Source organism: Mesocricetus auratus, unplaced genomic scaffold (assembly GCF_017639785.1).
Source record: "Mesocricetus auratus isolate SY011 unplaced genomic scaffold, BCM_Maur_2.0 Super-Scaffold_4256, whole genome shotgun sequence".
Classification (NCBI taxonomy): Eukaryota; Metazoa; Chordata; class Mammalia; order Rodentia; family Cricetidae; genus Mesocricetus; species Mesocricetus auratus.
The window spans coordinates 107821785-107840588 of record NW_024429182.1 but is presented as its reverse complement, the minus strand read 5'-3'; the positions used below and the strand labels follow the sequence as shown (position 1 = coordinate 107840588).

Sequence of the window (18804 nt, the reverse complement as noted above, 5' to 3'; positions counted from 1 at the left end):
TGAGAAAGGTTTCACAGACTTTTATAGTCATCGACCAAATCAGTGCATTTACCAAATGCATTGATGGAGTCCTTGCTACAGGCTTCAGATACCATCTGACAACATTTTTAGCTTTTATTGGTGAAATATTGCTAAAGTTTTATCTGATAATGAAAATGTTAGGTATGGTGGTAAACTGCTATTAAAGGGACCAATCTGAACAATTTTGGCATTGAATCTGCTGCATTCTGACTCTCCGTAACCATTGACACTGAATCTGCAGTATCAGAACTAAGCATGCTGTTCTAGTCAATCCATCCCAGAGTCTGTAACACAGATGTAGCCTTTTCGGGGAGTTCCATTCACAGTTGCTCCTGTTTTGTGAAGCATCACATTTTGAGCATTTGAAAGCCAAACGCTGTTTTGAGTTCCTACATGCTAGGAAGATACTTTCCTAGGATCCGATAGAGAAAGGTTGAGAAGACTGAGAATAGTCTGACAGGGCCTCTTCCTTGATGCTGAGGGGATCCTTGACATGGCATCCTTCCAACAGAGGGACTCGTTTGGTTTCCTCTCTTGATCATTTACTTCATTTCCTAGGAGCTCACTGTGGAAAGATAACACCTAAACAAGGAGAGAAAAATGGACACAAAGGGCCTGGGCTGGTCTTAGTGCTGATCCAGTTGTCTTCTCTAATGAAAGTGGCTACTCTTGGATATCCTGCTTCAGATTATCAAGACTACCAATGTCTGAGCCAGGTGGAATTAGAGTCCTTTTCTTATAAAGTTTGCTAGGCAGGAGACTTCCTTTGTCATAAAAAGGTCAGATTCAAAGCAATCCTTCAGTGTTCTCTCTACTTTTTTTTTCTCAGCACATGCTTGAGGTCCTCTATTGGTATGTGTACTATGAACTGAATCTCCCAGAAAAAACAAAACAAAACAAAACAACAACAATAAAAACATCTCTATGCAAAGATTCCACATGGTTGAAAGGTTAGTTACAACTTGATTGTGCAGAGTTGGGTGTTGCAGGTACAGAGTGAAACTATCTTGGGCAATTATGACTTGCATTAACATTCATTGCGCACCTCTATATCTGACCTTGTATCTTTTTAACTGCTGTGTAAAAGTGTAAACTATTCATTTAACAGACCAGTCGCTCCTGCACACCCCAAAGCTAGGAATTTTATCAAACATATCTGAGAACTGTAACAGAGATTTTCTAGTTTTGCTGTAATCTGCCTACCTGATGTTTCAAACCAAAGTATTTGAAAATGTTGTATGACTTTCTGTTCTTCTATAGCATTTATAAGAGCTTAATGAAACTATTTCCAAATTGGAATATGTCATTCAGTGATGTGTTTTTCTAATTATTCTTCATCAATTAAAAAACAGGCTAGGCGATGGTGGCGCACGCCTTTAATCTACAAAAGCTAGTTCCAGGACAGCTTGCAAAGCCACAGAGAAACCCTGTCTTGAAAAACCAAAAAAACAAAACAAAACAAAAAAACAAAAAGCCTCAAGAGTCAGATATTGTGGTAAGAACCTAAATGATCAGAGAAGTGATGGAGAAACTATTAAGTGCCCACCTCTTTCCTTGATCCAAAAAGGCCAAGACCCTACTACTTCCTGTCTATCTGTCCTCAGTTCTTCAAAATCTCTATGGTTAATTCTGATCAGCCAGTAGCTAGCTCTGCCCTCTGATTCAAAACAAATTTTATTGGCAGTACTGGGAGCATCAGAATTTGATCAAAATATCACACAACAATTTGGGGCACCCTGAATCACATGTCCCTGGGCCAAGGTGTATTCAGCACAAGAGGAAACCATCTCTTATTCCCTTTGAGTGACAGGTATTTTACCTTGACAGTGCTTTACATGTGAACAAGTAGAGTGTGTTTTTAAGGAACCAGGAGGTAGAACCAACCCGGCAGGTAGACAGACAAGAAGAGTAGCAACACATAATAATAAAGATTGTCAACTGTGGGCTTCTTCCTCTCGACTCTTACGTGTGACAAAGGCCTGACAAGCGTTTTCTCGGGCCAGCAGCTTTCTCTCCACACCTTCCAGCTGACTGGCAGAAGCTGGTCCAGAACATGTTTACCTGAAGCTGTGGATCTGTTAGCTCCTCCTTCTTTCCATAAATTAATCAATCTGTCAGTCCGAAATGGGGGAGGGGAAACAGATCCTAGGCCACCAAGAACAGTTAACACTCCCAATCTCTGTGTGTGTACTTCTTCATTTTTAATAAAATTTACCTATTGCTGCCTACTATGTTTGAGTTTTTCCTGCTTTTAATTCTTTAATTAGCAGAGTACAGCCTGACCAAGACCCATAGAAGATAACATGCCTCTATCCTTCTCCTTTCTCTAATTCAGCTGCGCTTTCATTGGCCTTTCTTTGGGAAACACAGATTCAGAATGTGGTGTTTTCTTCAAGACAGCTGACTTGGTATTTACAAAAAGCCAACATTTTAAAAAGCAGAAGGGGAAGGAATTGCTATAGCTTGAGAAATGAAGAAAACAAACAAAGAAACAAAACCAAGCACAGGACAAACAGCAAAACAAGAGACCAGTAAACAAGCCACCCAATCCCAGCAGACCAACTAATGCTGGGAGTGATCACGTTGCAAAAAAAACAAGTAACAATGTTAATAATAACAATAATAATAATAACAATAAAAGCACTGATAGTAGTATGAAAGATTATTTGAGACTAAGGACTCCTAAGAGTTAGATAACCGCATAAATTACTCTGAGGTTGATAACACTAGACTAGGAAGGATAGTCTTTTGTTTCAGCGATGGCTATTTCCTCTTGTGTTGTTTTGCTTGCAATGGAGGGAGAAACAGCCAAGCGTTCGCAAATCTTTTTTATACAGGTGCGTCAAATATGTCTAGAGGTCATGCATCGACTGTCGAGTTTGATACTGGGTAGTACTGATGAATTAGGGAGGGTAATCGAAGGTTTTCATTGTTTCTGCCGCTGTTACTATGACATCACCGCAAAGCTAGAATGACTGCCCTTCGAAAGCCCCCGGAATCTCGCGATACCAGGGCTGGAGGAGCGCGCGGCTGGTGGGCGGGGTAGGGAGAGCGAGTAACTTCCGGCCTGGCCGCTGTCTGGGTGGCGCGGCCGGGTCCTCTCGGGTCTCGCCGCTTCTTGCTTCCACGGCCGTCCCCCCGCCTTGTGCGGGGGGTTGGGCGGCCGCGGGAGGCCACCCAGACCTCCCCGGTGCCTGCGGTTCGTCCCGCGCCGTGGCTGTGCCCGCGGGGGGCCCGGGGTCTGAGGGGCTGCGGCCTACCCGGGCCCGCCGCCCGGCTCCATGAGGCACAGCCTGACCAAGCTGCTGGCAGCCTCGGGCCACGGCTTGCCGAGCCACGGCGACAGCCGGGGGCCGTCCGCCACGCGCGCACCGCCGGGGGACCCGACTGCGGCGGCCGCGGGGGCGGAGACGTCAAGGTCCGGATCGCTTGACCGCGAGCGGCCGCGCGGCGACGGGGGCGAGCCCGAGGCCCGGAGGGGGAGCCGCGGCAGCGTGGCCGCGCGCGCGCCCGCGCCCTCGCCAGCGAAGATGGAGGAGGAAGAGGAGGACGCGATCGCCATGGTCCCCAAGGAGGAGCCGGAGGACATGGACTTTCTCTCGGGCCTGGAGCTGGCCGATCTGCTGGACCCTCGGCAACCGGACTGGCACCTGGAGCCCGGGCTCAGCTCGCCCGGGCCCCTGTCCTCGTCCGGCGGAGGCTCGGAGAGCGGCGGCCTGTTGAGAGGGGACGGGGACGACGACGAGAGCGCGGCCGCCGAGATGCAGCGCTTCTCTGACTTGCTGCAGAGGCTGTTGAACGGCATCGGAGGCTGCAGCGGCGGCGGTGACCGCGGCGGCGCGGAAAAGAGGCGGAGAAAGTCCCCGGGAGGAGGCGGGGGCAGCAACGACGCCAACCCAGCGGCGACCAAGAGTCCCCGGAAGGCGGCGGCGGCCGCTGCCCGTCTTAATCGGCTCAAGAAGAAGGAGTACGTGATGGGGCTGGAGAGTCGGGTCCGGGGACTGGCCGCCGAGAACCAGGAGCTGCGGGCCGAGAATCGGGAGCTGGGCAAACGCGTGCAAGCACTCCAGGAGGAGAGTCGCTACCTGCGGGCTGTCCTGGCCAACGAGACGGGACTGGCTCGCCTGCTGAGCCGGCTGAGCGGCGTGGGACTGCGGCTCACCACCTCGCTCTTCAGAGACTCGCCCGCCGGGGACCACGACTACGCCCTGCCGGTGGGGAAGCAGCCGCCGGAGCTGCTGGAAGAGGACGACGCGGCGGGAGGAGTGTGTCTCCATGTGGACAGGGATAAGGTGTCGGTGGAGTTCTGCTCGGCGTGCGCTCGGAAGGCGTCGTCTTCTCTTAAAATGTAGGGTCAAGTAATCTGCCCTTTATCCGCGTTTCCCCCTTTCTACTCCCTCACACCATGTAAAACACCTTAGTGGGACATCTTCACCGGACACATTTCAGAGGCGGAAAACAAAGTAATATTAAATCTATTAAGTGTTTAGCTAAAAGCATGAATGTGACACTGTAACCAACTCCTAATGATAACCTGTGACTATTAAATCTCTCTGACAGTTTCTTTTTTAGGTGATTTCCTTCCTGCCAGGCTCCGTTGTAGGGGTTACAGAACAGTCGTTCCCGCCTCACAACCTGGTAAGGATCCATCTCTTCACGTAACGCTCATGCTCTGCTGCTTAGTCTACTTTAATGGGCAACATCTCAATTTGTGTGTGTGTGTGATACACTTTTTGGTTTTTTTTTTTGTTGTTGTTGTTTGTTTTGGAAGGTGGGAGGGGAATCTTAATTTGGGCCCTGTCCACCCTGGAAACAGACTTGTGCTGGTCAGTAATGTACTTTAAAGTTGCTTCTGGTTGAACTAGCTGTTACATGTGTCCCCTTGTTCAGAGTTGCGTGTACCTAGCTCTTCTGTCCCCAGTGTGGACATGGCCTTGGATGACATCGGTTCCAACTGTACACTGAAACCTGCTAATAGAGATACAGTTTGGAGACAGTGAAACAGGTGAAGTTGGATGGAAGTTCCGAGTTGTACAAGGTGCAAATTGGAATTCCAATTGTAGAGCAACTTTTCAGAGGTTGACAACAAGGATTTGAGGCATGCACAAGTGTGGGTATTTTTCTGGAGATGACAAATCTCTTAAAATACTTAAGAATACCTTCTAATTTTCAGTAGAAAATAGAGAAATACAATCTATAAGGTCCCAGTATTTCACTTGAGAACTTGGAAATTAACATACCCATCAGATTTCTGTGTTTAATTAGAGGAAGAATGATTAATGAAATGTTTGAAGACCAGCACAGTAATTAAGTATGAAGAAATTGTTGAGAGCATTTATTTTTGTTGTATTACAATTTAGGCTAAATTTGTGTATGATTAGATATTGAAGGTTGTGAAATGTGAATGAAAACATGTAAAGTGAGGCTTCACAAAGAATCTTATTTTCCATATTTCTAAAACTTTTTTGCTTTTAAAGTTAAATAGTCTGGCCACTTAATGATATGATTGAGGCTGTTTTCCAAAAATGGAAAATATCCTTCCCTTGAAATACTGTTTATTGTCCACGTGTCTAAATCTGTGTAATGATGTCCTGAAGTGCAAGAGACATTAAATTCTTTGTGAAACATCACTGACTGATAAAGGATATACGTATTTAGCATCCTTGTTTTTCTTTGTGCTAAAGTGGATACAGCTGTTGGGGCAGAAGAGACGGGACCAGCTGCTGGCCACATTTCCTGCTTTATTTTAAAAGGTAGTATAAGAAATAAGGAAAAAGAGGTAATATCAGGGCTTCTGCTGTCTTTTATTTTTAAAATGTTCATAATTAAGTATTTTCCAGCAGTCCAAAGATGTAAGTTATCTTACACGTAAGATGTCTTATTTTGTTATTTGGTTATGGAAATGGAATCTTGTTCTTGCACAACTAACTGTAAATGTTTTGTTGCTAGATAATATGATTTGAGACCTAAACTAGTCTCTGGTTTTCAGTATATCACATTTTGTAAAGTTATCCACTGCACTTGAGCATGAATGGGTAGTAGCCAAACTCACAACTTGGAGTGATGGACCTGCTTCTTCAAGGGCAGGAACAAGCCCCCACAATGCAGCTGCATGGATATTAGTGCCTACTGAAATATATATATATATATATATATATACACACACACATATATAGAAACCAAAAGTAGTTGGAAAATTATTTGAAATGACTAATTTGTGCTTTTTCTGAAATATGTTAAATGTAGCTTTTGAAACAGAAGCCTTGAATTGAAATTTAATACTTGAACATTTTTGTATATATTTCTTTGTATATAATTTTGTGCAGTACCGATGACAAAAATATGGTGTCATAATAAAATCAGGTTTGTTGATCTTTCAGTTATGGGCTCAAAGAATTTATTCATCTTTAATATGACATTGGAAAGTAGTGGATAAAAATAGGAAAAATGATTGTTGGTAATACAGACTGTGGTCTTAATCAAAAGGTTCTGAAAGCAGTAAGTTTGTTTTCCTAAAAGTTACACTATTTCCGTGGAATATTTTCTTAACATCTGTGCTTTTCTCCTGCATTTGAGGTGTGGGCTTGGGGAGATCAGTTTCTGGATTGGAATGTTTTGAAATTCCAAGTACAGACTTTTAGAATGTCATTTTATAAATGGCTGTTTGGAGAATTAAGAGCTCTTGACAGTGGCAAGATTAGAATGGCCTAATTTTAAATCTGGTTTGTTAGGTTCCGTATTTTTATTAACTGTCTTTTCTGTTTTCATTTCATTGTTTCTTTTCTAGTTATGGTGACAGTGATTTTTGTCATTTTTATTTCTTTTTTTTAACTCATGGTCTTGTTTTTACATGATAACTGCATGTATTTAGGACCTATCAGGGGCTTGAAATAGATTTTATCATATTTGTGTGTGAGCACATTTTACTGTAAATGTTTGGGTTTCTCAGTCTACAACAGTTATTTCAGTGTGTGGTAAACAGTATCTTAAAGTGTCCTGTTCATTACTTGTTAATTAAAAAAGTTATGATTGATGTAAAACTGTTGTCTTACTATTTTTAGAAATTGTGTTGTAAATAGTACTTGGATAGAGTTCTGGAATATAAAATAGATTTCAGGTTTGGATGTATTTAATGTGATCGTTGAGATAATTTAGTATTTGGGGAAGTATTTCAGGTTTTATTCCTGATTTGTACCTGTGTGGTAAAAATGATAGAAAACCTTTTAATATCTGTCTTCCTATGGTAGTCAATATTCATACATTAATTAACTAACACATATTGGTGTAGTAGTTCTATAATAGTGACTAAAGTTTTATCCATTTTTAACCAGGCTTAACTAAAAAGTACATGTTTGTTAAAAACGTAGTCACACCTCTGATATATCCAACAAAGTATACAAAATATTTTAAATATCTGTGCATTTTATACTCGCTAAATTAATCTCTTTCTCTTCTCTTTAAACAGCTTAGCAGTATCTGCAAAAACGAATCTTTTCCTACAACCTGTTAACTGACTGGACTGATGGTAACAGTAATTGTGGGAGCCATGTCGGTCAAAATTTGGCATCTGCTGCAAAACATGAATGCCATTTCCAAGTTCCCAAATTACTTCTATACTGATTACACTTTCCAGAAATGGAGATATGAAAAGATTCTCTGGAATGCTTGAAAGACTTAATAGAAATCCATGAGACTAAGTTAATTTTGGAACAAAATTACATCTTTTCCTTTCATGACAGTAACACTAAATTTATTGCATATTTTTTTAAAAATATGTAACCATTGGAGAAGAGAATTACAGTGTTTTATCAAGAAACATTAGATTTTTACATAATAAAGAACACATTCTGTGGAATTAGATTTAGTGGGTTAGAGTGACATAAATAGGCTAGCAGTAATCACACAAGTTATGAGTTTGCATTTATGGAATGTAAAGAGCTGCTTTGGAAGACAGACATATTGCTGAGTAGAATAAAGTCCTCAACTTAAAGAGTAGTGTTTTTAAATAGATATTGATTGTATGTTTTTAAAAAGTGATTATGATAATGTGTGGGTGCTATTGCAATTTAGGGTATGAGCTTGTGTGTAGTCTCAGATATGGCATGTTGGACATTCTGAGTACATGATCCTGTTTGAATGTTTTGAGGTTTCTGATGAATGACAGTTTCTGCTGTTCTGTTAAAATTTCTGTAGTGTTCTGTAAGGACCTTCATATTTTGGATGGTAATGGATTATTTCATATTTCAAGTAAAAAACCCACTCAGAAACCAATCATTTTTTCATTATTGTTGGATTATGCTAATACATTTTTCATCTGCTCTAGACTAAGTCATATTTTTTGGCTCACTTGGGAAATATGCAGATAGAAGAGGGAATTGATTGGATGTAGTGTTATTACTGGATGTAGTTGTATGGTATTCAAAATTCATTCAAGTCCTCTACTTGTATTCATCTATGTGTTCAGTGTCCATAAAGCCAAAAAGTAAAGAGAATTCCCACAGGCTTATATTTAAAGGCGCTGATGCTCCTATAGTACAGTTGATCTACATTCAAAGGTTTAGATACTGCTATTTTATAATCAAGATGCAGTGTGGATAATTCATTAATAATGTGTATATTAATAACATGCAGTTATCTGTTGAGGTCTATTGAAGGTATAGATCAAATGCTCACAGATGAGTTAGTTTTTATAACTAAAAACAGTGATTCTTCAAAGTTTAATAGGTAACATTTGTGTTTCCTCTTTCTATGTTGATTCTAAGTTGTAAGGTCCACCTTAATATTTCTATTGTGTTCCTGGGTCAGTACTTCTCCCCTTTTCACCTATTTATTTACTTAGGGATTAAAAAGACCTTCCATTATGGCCACTACAGAACTTTTCATATATTTGAATTTAAGATACCGTTGTGTGTGAGCTCAATATTTAACCAGTTATCCTGTTTTACAGTAGTGTGCATAATTTTTGTTGACTTAAATTTACTATCTGAAAATATTTTGTTTATGTTGAGAACTAATTTATAGATCTAGTCACAAATTTATGTTTGGAGCACTGTATAATTATATCAGTGTAAAAATTTGGGTTTTATAGCTCAAAAGTGTTTCCAAGTTTTGTATCATCTTGCTGGGGTCAAATTTTTAGACCTTTCTGGCTCTTAACTGAGTTTGGACTTTAATAATACCTGTATACAAACATGTACACAGATATCTTACATACAGTGAACATGAATAGTCTTTAAAGCGATGTACCTGGACAAGCAGATTTAAAAATTCTAAATATTTTTAATGGTTTGTCTACTTTAACTGGACTGAAATCTTAACCATTTTCCCCACTGAGGCATTCTTCCTAGGTCTGAGCCACAAAAGGCTAAATTTCCTTAGGTTTTAATGTTACTCGCAGTTCATATCATTTAACTGCCTTGTGAGCAGGTATTTTGTAGACTTATAGACTAAGCATTTATTGCTTAGTTGCCCATTTCTACTAGTTTAAAGAGGATTTGACTATGTATCAGAGACAAGAGTCCAGAAGTCCTTTTGTGATATAAACAGTTTAACACATAGCTAGAGTGTTAGGAATAAGGTCTGAGGACTGTTCCAAGCATAGTATACAGTTTGTACTTACCAAACAACATGGTTCTACCACTGGATTTTGAGTAACCTGAAGTTGATTATACCATCTGTGTATACCTAAGGAATTTAATTTAATAATTAGATTTGATAGGTTTTTTTTACTTCGATCAATTGAATTATGCATTGAAAGTGAGAATGTAGGTAGACAGTTTTGTATCAGAAAGCCTTTACTTTTGCTAATATTCCTTGTAACAGACATAATTGTATAAAATACATTTGCTCATTGAAGTTGTAAAAGTAAAGCATACTAGAACTTGGGAACTCTTAGAAAGGAAACAAAAGAAACCACACGACTATCTCAGGGGAAGGTAAAGGAGACAGTTTTCCCTTTGTCTTGGAAACTCTTTCCTTCCCTCATAATTACTATACTTAAAAAGATTTATTGACTAGAGAACTGGAGAGATGACTCAGGTTAAGAGCACTGGTTGCTCTTCTAGAGGTCCTGAGTTCAATTCCCAGCAACTACATGGTAGCTCACAAACCAACCATCAATGAGGTCTGTATCCTCTTCTGGTGTGCAGCCACACATATTAAGTAATCTTTTTTAAAAATTTGAATAGAGTACATTATGTGTTCTTTGAAAGAACAAATAATCTTTGCATTCCAAAACTAATGCTAAATTTTACTTGAATTCTAATTGCTTCATTGTTGATAGAGACAAGGGTGTTGAAATGGACTAGAAATCACTACGTTTATCAAGCTATTCTCAAATTTGGGACAACAGCCCTGCCTTCTCTTCCTACTCGATAGGCATGCCTGGGCATTTTTTTTTTCTTTAGACCGAAGCCTGTTTCACATTCAAAGCCACCTTTTCTAAATCAACAAGTCACACTATTTAGAAGGAATAGTTAAGATGTACTTAGAAATGCAACCATATATGGTCATTGTTACACTCTTCTGTGGAGAATTGATCTAATGGGCATTACTGAGTCTGTATCCACAGCTCATGATCTTAGAAGCTATGTAGAGCAGCTAGGGGCTAATATTAATAGTGCAGGTATTTGTTATCACAGAAATTGGACAGTGTTCATTTAGATGCCACAATAGCTTTCGTTTAAAAAAAGAAGGCTATGAAACACTTGGGAAGAAGACAAGTAGATCACTCCAGAAACCATCTGGGGAAATAACTTCATGAACATACTTCAAAAGGCAAAAATAGGAGCAGTAGGCTGTGAGTGGGGTTACTCAGGAAGATACTGAATTATAGGTTAACTTGCTCCGCATCATACATAGGGGACAAACAAACTCAAGCCTGAGAATCTAGAAAACTACCTCAGCCGGGCGTTGGTGGCGCACGCCTTTAATCCCAGCACTCGGGAGGCAGAGGCAGGCGGATCTCTGTGAGTTCGAGGCCAGCCTGGTCTACAGAGCGAGTTCCAGGACAGCCTCCAAAGCCACAGAGAAACCCTGTCTCGAAAAACCAAAAAAAAAGAAAGAAAGAAAACTACCTCATAATCCGTCAAAGCTTAAAAAGGCGACTTTCTAAATCCTGTAGCTCCCATCGGCTAGGATTGACCCTTTGTGAGGAATATGAGTGACTCCCATGGAAACAGCTTGAACAGTGAAAGGTAACATGCTGTATTTAAAGGCCAAAAAAAAAAAAAAAAAAAAAAAAACCACCTGTTTGGCTTCATGAGGACTTTGTTCATAACTGCTTTGTAGTCATTTTTTTCTTGTGCTATAAAATAAATGCCTTAATGTAAAGGAGTGGTACTGGCAATGGTTAAGAAACAGTATTGGGCAAACTAGAGAAATTATGTTCTTTTACATTTTTGTTTTCTGAGCTACAGATTAAATCTAGGTACTCTTGCATGCTAAAACCATCTTACCACTAACTTACATTCCCAGCCTCAAAACTATGCCCTGTATGTTCATTTGAGGTTCCAACTTTTGTTGCTCTGTAGTCTTTTCGTCGCAGGTCAGAGTTGTATCTTGTAAAAAATTCCAAGTCTGTATTGTTAATATAAGAGACATACTTTATTTTCACTTTTTTTTGTTGTTGTTGTTGTACACATTTGCTTCAAATCAATGAATTTTCTAAGCCAGGTTCAGGTAGCTGAAGGGCCTTTATGAGGAGTCTATATTGTCTAGACCCAAGGTATGCTGCAAACACAGTCTGAAATAGAATGGGGAATACCATCTTTCTACAGACAGGCTTAGAAACTGTAATCCAGTAATTTAAGATGTTTCCTCTCTGTGGTAGAGGGCTTGATTCATACCTGTAAGAAAGCATACTAGTTATCAAACATGTAAGTCTTAAGGTAAAAGTATCTATCACTGTTGGTAGCAATGGGCTTCATAGACATTTTCATTAATACCTTCTCTTTAGTCTTAAAAATGATTGCTTTGTGTTGGTGGCGCATGCCTTTAATCCCAGCCACCTGGGAGGCAGAGGCAGGCAGATAGATTTCTGTGGGTTCAATGCAAGGCCAGCCTGGTCTACAACCCAAGTTCCAGGACAATCAGGGCTGTTACACAGAGAAACCCTGTCTTGAAAGAAATCAAAAAAAGAAAAAACCCTGTGATTTCTTGTGCCTCTTTAGTTCACCCCTGGAGCTACACAGAATAGATTGCTAGAAGAGTTTGCAGAGTAACTGGAGCATTTGGTGTGGATGGCTTACACGTAGCAGTTTGCTCATAGCGTTTTCCTTTAGGACATGTGTGCAACAATATCTTATATGACACAGCTGTTGATGCTAGACCTACAGCACTCAAACTGGTTTGTTTTGTAGTAAGCATTCAATACACAGTGAAGGTCAGTGGCCTGAACTATATATAGAGGCAGGCACAGCATGACAGAACTTCTTTTAAAACTTACAAGAAGGGAAACACTGCCTTTGGTCTAAATGACTTAACATAATAATATATTTGTTCTTTTTAAGTTTTGAGTTCTTTAGGTGGTTAAAACAGTCCTACCTGGCAGCAAGGCCCCCATTCACAGGTATAGCCAAAAGGATAGGGTATACACCACCCATACCAAAACCAACTAGTGCACCCCGGGTCATGGCACAGGTCTCACAGTTCAGATCACCTAGGAAATAAATTGTGTAAGTGATGGTCAAGATAGTTAAGCAAATGCGATTTAAAGAGCAGAGGGTTCACATTTTTAATGATAACAAAAATGATGTTGCATTCCTGCTCAAAGGATGTCATGTAGTTGAGTCGTGACTACATGCTTTGCATGTGTCAAGACCTTGGCTGGGAAATACTGATAAGTAGGATAATAATTCTTGACTTGATCTGGAGTTCTAGAAATTTGAGTCAGTATCTAACAGAAAATAAAGCATAAAACTGGACAATCACACACACAGGATACATGGCAGTTTCAAGAAGCTAATTTTTTTGCTACATACTACACATCCACATAGTACTTCCAGAGATTATAGAGTTGTATTCTCATAACCTGCTTTTCCTTAAAAGAACTTACATATGTGGGAATTAACAGGAGAAACAGCAGTGCTATGGGAACGCTGCTTCAGATCAGGGAAATATGACACGTGTACTCACTGTGTTTGGCTGGCTGACCTAATGTGAATCAGCTGTTGTGTAAGTCGAGCAAGCTTCAGCCTTCCCTGAGTACTGCGTTATAGCCCACAGCTACTTAGTATTTAACATTTTGGTATTAGGTGAAGCTGTGCATACTGTGTACTAAGGCAAATGAGGGGACATTGAAATAAAACATACCTGTACTCAAAGGGTAACTTACAAAATTTACATAAGTCAAGCTTGCTGTCAAAAAAGGCATCACGGCCATTGGTAAGCTGGAAGCTAGTCGAGCTTGTGTCACATGCAAGATGCGCCGGAAAAGACTGTTTGCTATTAGGCCACTGAAACCAGCATTAAGTCCAACATATGCTGATCCATGCTCAAACAGACTCCTGAGGGTGAGGAAAAAATAACCCGTTTCCACAATTTGGTTAAGTTTTCCAATTCTAGTATGTTACAGAACTTAATAGCTTCACATCTACATTTCTATTCTTAAAAGGCTTGAATTTGGGCAACACATAACAATACAGTGGTATGGCTACATTCATTTTGTGATTTTAATAAAAAACCTTGCCCTGAATTGTGTAATAGGGAACAGCTCTGAAGAGGGAGATGCCTGGCTCTTTTGAACTCCCATGGTATCTAAAAAGTATAACACATTCTAAGATGGTACTACTATTAGTGACTTACACCTATTATGTCTATGAACTACTTGTTTATACACTTATATATTCAACTTGGTTTCAGTAGTTTGGAATTAATGCAGTTCCTTTTACTTTTAAGTATTAATATTATCCAGAGTAGGAAATTGGGGTAACTAACATTTAAGTGAAACATTATCCTAGATAGTTTACAATAACTCATTGATGAACATTTAATAGGTAATTTGAAATAAGTGGAGAAATGGATTTTAAGCCAAAATATATGCTCTATATGCTTAAATTTTGGGAAAAAAATGCCTAAAGCCACCACTGAATCCTACAAATAGAGTAAGCTGAGCTCTTCAGCTACAACTCCGCCTGGTCTCCACCAGTTGTGTTGTGATCTGCAGAATGGCTCACTGTTGCATGTTTCTCATTTCTCAACCCACTTCGGGTCACCCTAAAAGTACCTCTCCTAGGTTCTGTAGTTTTTGCCTATTTTAAAAGCTTTTCCAGGACATCATACTGAAGCGTCCTACATTGTATAAGGTAATGCTTTCCTGACCTCTCTCTTTGTATTCGCCATTCGTGTCATTTCACTGAGAACGAGTTATATAAAGGTGGGTTGTTGGTAAAGGCACAAGAAAAGCTGCAGTCTATCTTGGAGACTCCCATAGTCGGCCCTCTTGGAAGAGACTGCATTGAGGTTTTCAGAACTCTAGAAATGGTTCCGAAAATTAGAGAACTGTTAAACAACTACAGCCCCAATGTGAGAAGCCTATTTTTTGTAGGGGCTGAAGAAACAGGGAACTTGAGGACTTTCACGAATAAATAAGTTATAAAATGGGAGTCATCCATCCCTATTTTAACCATGGTAACCAAAGCTTAGAAACAGCTGAAACCTGAAAAAGAACACTTTATTGTCTCCCAACTAAACTGCAGTTTGCTGTGGTTTTAAAATTGAACATTTTTATTGTTTCCAAGCTAAATCTTAACCTTTTAATACCAGCTTAATTCCCAGTGTTCTCTGTTTAAGTTGGTACAGAGACCACTTACAGCCCAGTTTTTTCCTGTTATTGTCATCATTTCCATTCCTTAAATCAGTCGTTTAGGCTTTCCTTACCTTGTGTAAGTTTTCTGTTGTTTATCTCCAGAAACAACTAAATGGGATGTCTATGTAGGGGCAGTGGTAAGGGAGACAAGCAATTTATCAGGGTCTTAACTGCTGCTCAGGGTGTAGGTTAGGTTCTCTCTCGAAGATGGTAAGTGGCAGCAAAAAGTGGAATTGATGAGGTCTCCACATTTGAAGATGAAGCAGACTCCAAAGTAATATTTTACATATTTCATTTCAGCTCTCACCATGCTGTCTGTACTCACCAGCGTAACTTAACTATGCTGGTTCCTTCACTGGTACCTCTTGCCTATTTAAATCTATTACCCAAACTGTCTGGAATAGACAATGAACTTAGTTGGGTCAAATTTTTCCTATGTCCACTTAGGTTTCACTAATATTGTTTCCTCAAATATGACAGATCCATGGCTTTGTCACTTCTGTGACCCTGTTCCTGCTCTTCCTTTTCAAGGTCTCACGGTTGGATAGTCAGTAAAGGCACAACAGCCCCAAGCCTGACAAGTTCCATTAGGACCCACATGAAAGGGAAGACCAGACTCCTGAAAGTTGTCCTCAGATCTCAGCATGTGTGTGCACATACAGCTCAGCCTTAGCTTGTCACAAATGTAACCCACTCAGATTCTTTGGTGGAGAAGGTCTAAGAACATTCTGTAGCAGTGCATGGTAGTTGCCTGTATTACCTCTATAGTATCAGCATGCTTTGTAAATTATCTTTCATTTAAAGATTTTTAAACACCCATTTCTCTGTCATTCCATCTAGCCACATATTCCATGATTTTCTTACTAAACATAAGTATACAGAAATATATTGAGAAGACAAGAAGTAAAAAAGGAGCTGGGGCCGGGCGGTGGTGGCGCACGCCTTTAATCCCAGCACTCGGGAGGCAGAGGCAGGCGGATCTCTGTGAGTTCGAGGCCGGGCTGGACCGATAGCCTCCAAAACAATACAGAGAAACCCTGTCTCGTAAAAACCCAAAAAAAAAAAAAAAAAAAAAAAAGGAGCTGGGTAGTGGCTGCACTCGCCTTTAATCCCAGCACTCAGGAGGCAGAGGCAGGCAGATAACTGAGTTCGAGGCCAGACTGGTCTACAGAGCAAGTGCCAGAACAGGCTCCAAAGCTACACAGAGAAATCCTGCCTCGAAAAGCATGCATGCATGCATGCATGCATAAATAAAACAGTTCTTTTAAGATGTTATTTATAAATGGGTCCTTGCAGTTTTATATCACTGTAAAAGTTGAATGGAAAGGTGGGTTCACCAATAGGATACTTGCAAAGATGACTTCTAGTTTCAATTTCTACAGAGAGTTGATACACAAAAATGCAGTCTCTCAGCTTCCAAGTGTTTTTCATCAAAGCAAAAATACAGCTTTGTTTCCTTTGATATCCTGTGTTATCTATACATAAGCCAGCAAATTTAAGATAATCTGATAAGTCTTTCTGATAGACATTTTCATACTAAGGGATCTTACCTGTCTGACTCTGGAAGTTGTTTAATTTTTCTGGATATGATATTAAATATTAAATCTTCTTTGATAGCACCTTCTTCATGATTTTCCATTTTGGACCTAAAAAAACATAAAAATCCCACTTTAAAAATTACCTAGAAAAACAGTCACCTGAAATGCATACTTTTGAAAGTTGTAGATTAATTTCATAATATGGAAAACCAATTATATATAGCATACAAGAAAATTCCCATCCCCCAGTGAAGCACAACAGAACCCTGAACATGAAAAACAGCGCAAGAGTTTCTAAGAAATAGACACTTCACAATCCTTTCCTAAGTAATTTACAACAGGAATGAAACAAAAATTATGAAATTTTTAATTCAGACATGGTGACATGCCCATAGTTGCGGCACTTGGAAGGTGGACTCAGGAGAATCAGGTCAGGGCTATCCTTGGCTTCATGGGAGTTTGAGGCCAGCATGAGCTACATGAAAACTTACCACGGGAAAAAAACCCACAAAATTTGTATTCAATAGTGAAGTGGGGAGAAAAGCAACAGAGTTTCAAGTCATGAGAAAACAAAAAACCAGCAACCAGTAAACTGATAAAATGCTAAACCATTAGGGGGAAACTAACCACAGATATGTAATTAGATACTCAGTTAAAATTAGAAAATTTGACTTGGAAGCATCCAGAAAGGCTGCTGATTGAACTACAAATTGTTTTTTCAAGTGAGTGTAACCACTGTGTAAAAGCAGTTTGGTGTCAGGTTAAAGAGTTCAGTAGTTGGAAATGGCAGGATTGCAAAAAGACAAGAATTGGGGTCCTCTGGCTCTCCAGCTCTCAAGAAAGGTCTGCTCACAACTGCTTGTAACTCCAGGTCCAGGGAAATGGATACCCTCTTGTGACTCCCATGGACACTACAGGTGTGTGGACTAGGCCACACGTGGACACACATACACACATAAAGATAAATCAGGGACTGGAGAGATGGCTGAGCAGTTGCTCTTTCAGAGTGCCCGTTTGATTCCCAACACCCATAGAGTAAGTAGCTTCCAACTGTAACTCCAGGCCCAGGGTGATCTGATGCCCATTTCTGATCTCTGCAGATGTGACCCACACTTTAGACAGATTATGGCCCACATGCCAGCAGTTTGAATATCAGAATGCAAATGAGTCTTTCTGTACAGATCCAGGTCTTTAAAAACACTTCCGGGTGGCAGTTACGAAAAAGAAAGGCCTGCCACCTGTGGCGACACCTGTAATAATAGCATTTGGGAAGTTTAGGCATCAGGGTTGTTAGTTCCTGGGTTATAAGCTATTTCTCAAAAAATTAAAAAAAAATCAACTAAATACTACACATATTTCCGAAGTATCTGCATACAAATGGAATACCGGAAATTAAATTTAGCCACGGTTACTGAGTAAAGTGGAAGTAATTCTGAGATTAAATCCAATAAATCCTACAATGTCTTTCTTCCCCTCCTCCAGGGTGGAAAGTGAAGAGGGACAGCTCCCTCTCTGTTGTTGCCACCCCGTGCATCTCCCGACACCGGCATACTTACTCACACTCGGTGGGATGAACGGCACCGTGTGCCCTCTTCCCAGTCGCCGGTGCTTGCCCAGGTTCTCCCGCGCCCGGGTTTACCGCAACCTTCGCTCAGGTCGCCTGGGCTCCATCTTTGCCTGACACGTGACCTTGTCGGTGCCTCTGCTTCCTGTGCAGGGACTTCCGGTCGGTCCGGGAGCTGCTTAACTGTGGATTAGCAGAGAAAGCGGGCGGCTGCAGAGGGCATCAGCTCACTAGCCCTCGGCCAGGTACAGCCAGCGGAAACCGCCATCCATCCTCCGCACACGGGCACGCAGCCTGCTTCCGGGTCTCCCGAGTGGAAGCCGCTGGGCTCCCAGCGGGTGTAGACTGCTCTGACAGTGAAGTTAGTCCGAGGCTGAGATGCCTCTGCCCCGTCGGCTTTCGCTCGGATCTCCCGCTCTTTGTGCCATGTTGTGCTGTGGGTGACTTCCAGCGGACCGTGAGCGGTTCCACAGCTAGCGCTCATTGCCTCAAGCATTCCCAGTGTCCCCCAGAATACCGCTTCTGTGAAACGGGGTTCGGTGAATGGAGTGAAAAAGTTCAGAAGCTAGAGAACCGGGCGGATTAGCGCACGCGTTAATCTCAGCATTCAGAAGCCTGAGACAGGGGATCTTTAGCTGTTATTTTTTAAAGTTGCGACTAGTCGATAAAAATGCCTACCAAATTGCTTTGGGAGTCCTGGAATTTTATCATTTAAGAATGAACATATTCCCCGGAAAACCTGAGAGGTATCAAGTCAATTCTAGTAAAAACCAGAAGTTACTCAGATTCCTGCGGAATCAAACTCGAGTCCTCCGCCAAGAGCAGCAATTGCTCTTAACTACCAAGCCGCTTTTTCCAGCCCTTCTTACATCTTC

At 40.9% G+C, this 18804-nt stretch overlaps 2 protein-coding genes across 5 annotated transcripts; one reads left to right on the top strand and one right to left on the bottom strand.

Moving 5' to 3' along the window:
* Nucleotides 1-3056: 3056 nt before the first annotated feature.
* Nucleotides 3057-8292, top strand: Crebzf (CREB/ATF bZIP transcription factor). 3 transcript variants are annotated; one of them, XM_005073929.4, is made up of 4 exons: nucleotides 3057-4369; nucleotides 4582-4659; nucleotides 5706-5774; nucleotides 7487-8292. In XM_005073929.4, exons 1-2 carry the CDS (start codon nucleotides 3303-3305, stop codon nucleotides 4595-4597), a joined length of 1083 nt encoding a protein of 360 aa, XP_005073986.1. In that variant the 5' UTR covers nucleotides 3057-3302; the 3' UTR covers nucleotides 4598-4659; nucleotides 5706-5774; nucleotides 7487-8292. The 3 variants fall into 3 exon arrangements, with proteins under 3 accessions (XP_005073986.1, XP_040584446.1, XP_005073987.1); XM_040728512.1 differs by having other exon boundaries at nucleotides 5706-8292; XM_005073930.4 differs by having other exon boundaries at nucleotides 3058-4659; nucleotides 5706-8292.
* A 3311-nt stretch (nucleotides 8293-11603) lies between these two features.
* Nucleotides 11604-18077, bottom strand: Tmem126a (transmembrane protein 126A). Of its 2 annotated transcripts, none has more exons than XM_013116243.3 (5): nucleotides 17926-18077; nucleotides 16378-16473; nucleotides 13333-13526; nucleotides 12565-12679; nucleotides 11604-11867 (listed from the first exon to the last, which is right to left on the bottom strand). In XM_013116243.3, the coding sequence occupies exons 2-5, from the start codon at nucleotides 16464-16466 to the stop codon at nucleotides 11669-11671; spliced, it is 597 nt and encodes a 198-aa protein (XP_012971697.2). In that variant the 5' UTR covers nucleotides 16467-16473; nucleotides 17926-18077; the 3' UTR covers nucleotides 11604-11668. The 2 variants fall into 2 exon arrangements, with proteins under 2 accessions (XP_012971697.2, XP_005074167.2); XM_005074110.4 differs by having other exon boundaries at nucleotides 17922-18075.
* Nucleotides 18078-18804: the final 727 nt, after the last annotated feature.